Below are 4,798 nucleotides of genomic sequence, written 5' to 3' on the forward strand. Positions count from 1 at the left end.
AGTCTAATTAGGTGGAACTTATTATTAGACGTTGATGAAGTCGTATTTACAGTCTCGTAATACTGCATATTTCTTTTTCTGTTTAGCCAGGTTTCTCACACCTACAGTCAATTTTGAGTCACCAGTTCACCTAATCGGCCTGTCTTTGGAAGTGGGAGGAAACCAGGGCACCCGGAGGGAAACAGGGAACCCACTCAAACTTCCCCGCAGAAAAGATCAGGTCCAAAACGAACCTGGGACCTTGTAGCTGTGACACAACAATGCGAACCACTAAGCCACCATGCTGTGCATAACATGGAATGATATTATTTAATTAGGTTTTAATGGTTTTATATAATTAAACATAAATAAATAAAACCTACTTTATAAATCTAATAAACATACTTAATAAACCGAATAAAACAAGCTTCTTTTTGGAATAAATACAATTTAAACAATCACAACTTTAATGTTGAATATCCCCAACAGAGCGGCAATGATTAGTCTAATAAACAGCTATTAATCAACAAATAAATTAATGGGCAACTATTTTGCTAATTGACTAATTTTAATTTGATGGAAAAAAATTATTTGATTGGATCTTCTTTAATGTAAACATTTTCTTGATTATTTGACTGGCTTTTTTTTATTCCTGTCTGGCAGTAAACTGAATACCTTTGGGATGTGGACAAAGCTAGACACAACATCACTTTTCGCATGCTATGATGTAGCTCGTGAGTGATAGTAGGTGGAGACCTTTAGAGTTTATTTATTCTTTGAATGGAGGTAACAAGCCTACAATGTAGGACTAATAAACTGAAATTAAGTTTAGCTTTGCTTAAAATCAACGGATCTGGCAACAGGATCACCATCGTGACGGTGGCCTTTTGGCGCGCATGCGTAAATGAGAAGTGACGAGTGACGTGCGGTTTTCTCTGCTGACTCATTTCCCCGTTAACCGAAATGAGGCGCGATCCCAACATGACACAGAGGGGGCGCTGTGGTCGGACAACGTCACGGAGAAGAAGAGGGGCGAAAAGTCATGGCGGCTGATACCTTGTAGTGAGCCAACAGAAACAGAAAACAATCTTCCAAGTTGCATATACGACATTAAAGCCGGGATTGGGAAGGAAAACTCTGCCGACAAAATGCAGATAACCTTGAAGACTTTACAACAACAGACTTTTAAAGTCGACATCGACGAAGAGGAGACGGTAAGAGTTAAGAGGCACGCGGGGCTGGAGGAGTGGGACCTGACTATGTCCTGGAACGAAGTAGTTACTTTATTTACTGTTTTAGCGTAGAGGAAAAGGGTGTTTTCACATGTATTTTTTTTAAGTGTATATACTTTGGTGTGTGCATTGATTTGTGCTAAATAAATACAGTCAATCAATCTGTTATTTCTTTGATAAAATCTTTTAAAAAATACTTTATTTGTGTAAATTTTAGCCATAGCCAACTCAAGGGAAACACAATATTGGCATGTTAACAGAACAGGTGTAGTGATTTTATTTTCAGTTCTAATTTTGCTTTTGATTTTTTTTTTTTTTTTTTTTTTTTTTTTTTAATTGCTCAAGCTCGCTGGAGTAAGTTGGATTAATAAGTTATTTTTCGACAGGTGAAGACTTTAAAAGAGAAGATTGAACAGGAGAAAGGGAAGGACAATTTTCCCCTTGCCGGACAGAAACTGATATACGCTGGTATGCTACATGCTGCTTACTGTTTGATTTGTGCTTTAAAAGGGTCCTATTATGCACATTACGAGGTCTGTCTAAAAAGTATCAGACCTTTTATTTTTTTCAAAAACCATATGGATTTGAATTGTGTGCTTGCATGAGCCATCCTTGAACCTTCATGCGCATGCGTGATTTTTTTCACGCCCGTCGGTTGCATCATTCCCCTGTGAGCAGGCTTTGTGTGAGCACTGGTCCTCCCCTCTCGTTGGATTTTCATTGCGAGGTGGAACGATTTGGAGCTTTGCTGCGTCAAATTTTTCCAGAAACTGTGAGAGACAGCCAGGTGGAAACCATTCGGAAGATTCAGACGGCTTTCGGTAACGATCCTATGGGCATCACACAGATTAAGGAGTGCTACAACCGGTTTGAAGACGGCGCACAATGGCAGAGAGTGCGCCGCGCTCCGAGCGGCCATCGACAGGCTGAAACGACCAGATCTTTTCCAAAGTGAACGCTGTGTTGATCCGGGACGTCGTCTGACTACCAGAGAAATTGCAGAAGAGGTGGACATCAGCAGTTTTTCGGCACATTCCACTGTTACAGGAGATTTTGTAATGAAAGACGTGCGGAAGTGGGAAGTATTACAGGACATGTTGTGACGTGTCCAGCTCTTACACAATTCCTCGGATACTCACTCGACTGAAAAGCCACCGAAAGCCGTTTGAATCTTCCGAATGGTTTCCACCTGGCTGTCTCTCACAGTTTCTGGAAAAATTTGATTCAGCGCTGCTCCAATCGTTCAGACATTTTCCTCGCAATGAAAATCCAACGAGGGGGGAGGACCAGTGCTCACTCAAAGCCTACTCACAGGCAAATGACGCAACCGACAGGCGTGAAAAAACTCACGCATGCACACAAAGGTTCAAGGTTGGCTCATGCAAGCACAGGTGATTCAAATCCATAAGGTTTTTGAAAAAAATAAAAAGGTCTGATACTTTTTGGACAGACCTCGTATTTCACAGTTACTTGTGTTTTTACCCAGAAATGCCCCATAGGCATTGAGTTGATAATTGTTAAAAATTATAAAAATCAGGTCTGACAACTAAAGTAATGTTTGTGTCCAATGGTTTCAATGGGAAAGAGCTGTTGTTTGCCTCACTTCTCTGAAAAGAGAGGCAGAAGGAGAATAATGACTAAACAGGGTCTTACTCATTCATCTGCATTTGTAGAAAGATGCTCATTGGGTTGGTGAACAGTACAATAATTTTGGTTGTGATCTTCCTCAATTTTTTCCCCTTATTTCTTTAACATTCTTAACTTAGTGCTTCAAAAAGCACTGATGTGGAGTAAAGTCATCTGTTGATTGGGAGCCGCAATAACGGTTGACCTTTTTAAGCCGTGTCTCTTTCACGGATGTATCCTGGAAGGTCACGGGCTTGTAACTGTGACAAACTGGAATGTGAAGATAAAGTTTACCCACAGATGTAATCGGGATGATGTAATGCACCAGACCTGTACCATGTGATGTGTGCCAAAACAACTGTGGCACACCCACATTGTAACTTGAGTACAACTGTGGCACTTCTGGAAACCATTCGTGATATCACAGCTAGAGGTCCATACTGGTTTGTAGTATTATCAAAATTCCTAATGACGTCTGGTATGCAAACCAGTACTCCTAGCAGGTATTTTCCATTTCCCTATGTTTTGATATGTCTGTGCTGGATATGGCTACTAGTTGGTCAACTTTTTTGCTGAAGCAGCTCATCAACAGTGCGCAATCCTCACACTGTTTTAGTGTGGTGTAGACACAGCAAAAACAGTAACATGCCTGTGGTGAGTTTTGAAAACATATTTATACTTTGCTTTCTTTCAGATAGGCACAGAGTGTGTGTTTGATGGTTGCTGCATATTATAAACATCTTTACCTGTCAATCAGTTAGTGCTTTCCACATAAATACACAAATTATTCTTCCAGCTCTCACAGACTGTGCAGGTGAGCAACCAGAGGGCTGAAGGAATGCAACAGCGCCAGCCCCTTTTTGAAGATATTTTAGACATTTTTGTATGTAATGATAATTAGTATGTTTTCAACAGCTAAAATTCCTAACCAGTATTACTGTGGACTAGATTTATTACAAGTTCTGCACTGGAATTGAATCAGAATCAGATTTATTTGGTCAAGTATGAATGCACATACAAGGAATTTTATTTTAGACTCTCTTTGCTCACTTTACACAATAGACATAAAACTAAATGCATAAATAGGCATAATTAAAACATAATAGACATGGACCAAACGTGAACCACAAGTAACAAATAATATAACAGGAATAGAGAGAGCCTATATCGTGCATCCAGAAAGTATTCACAGCGCTTCATTTTTTCCACATTTTATGTTACAGCCTTATTCCAAAATGGAATAAATGGATGTTTTTTTTCTCCCCTCAAAATTCTACTCGGAACACCCCAATTGGACAACATGAAAAAAAGTTTGTTTTTATTTTTATTTTTACAATTTTATTAAAAAAAAAACAAAAAAAAAAACTAAGAAATCACATGTACAGAAGTATTTCCACCCTTTGCTCAATACTTTGTTGATGCACCTTTGCCAACAATTACAGCCTCAAGTCTTCTTGAATATGATGCCACAAGCTTGGTGCACCTATCTTTTGGCAGTTTTGTCCATTCCTCTTTGCAGCACTTCTTAAGCTCCATCAGGTTGGATGGAGCTTTAGGGAGCGTCGGTGCACAGCCATTTCCGATCTCTCCAGAGATGTTCAATTGGATTCAGGTGTGGGCTCTGGCTGGGCCACTCGGAACGTTCACAGAGTTGTCCTGAAGCCACTCCTTTGATATCTTGGCTGTGTGCTTAGGGTCATTGTCCTGCTGAAAGATGAACCATCGTCCCAGTCTGAGGTCAAGAGCGCTCTGGAGCAGGTTTTCATCCAGGATGACCGTGCATTGGTGCATTTATCGTTCCCTCAATCCTGACTAGTTTCCCAGTTCCTGTTGCTGAAAAACATCCCCACAGCATGATGTTGCCACCACTATGCTTCACTGTAGGGATGGTGCCTGGTTCCCTCCAAACTTGACTCCTGAGTTCAACCTTTGTCTCATCAAACCAGAGCATTTTCTTTCTC

The 4,798-nt window shown here is 40.3% G+C and overlaps 1 protein-coding gene across 3 annotated transcripts in view; it reads left to right on the forward strand.

Moving 5' to 3' along the window:
- The first annotated feature begins 954 nt into the window (after window positions 1–954).
- rad23b (RAD23 homolog B, nucleotide excision repair protein) overlaps window positions 955–4,798 on the forward strand; it is a 15,545-nt gene continuing 11,701 nt past the window's right edge. For 2 of the 3 annotated variants that reach the window (XM_034191974.1, XM_034191975.1), the window contains exons 1-2: window positions 955–1,193; window positions 1,598–1,679. In XM_034191974.1, the coding sequence (XP_034047865.1) occupies window positions 1,128–1,193; window positions 1,598–1,679 (148 nt within the window). In that variant the 5' untranslated portion in view covers window positions 955–1,127. The remainder of the gene's footprint in view (window positions 1,194–1,597; window positions 1,680–4,798) is intronic. The other variant, XM_034191973.1, reaches the window with a different exon arrangement.

This window comes from Thalassophryne amazonica, chromosome 17, assembly GCF_902500255.1.
Source record: "Thalassophryne amazonica chromosome 17, fThaAma1.1, whole genome shotgun sequence".
NCBI classification, from domain to species: domain Eukaryota; kingdom Metazoa; phylum Chordata; class Actinopteri; order Batrachoidiformes; family Batrachoididae; genus Thalassophryne; species Thalassophryne amazonica.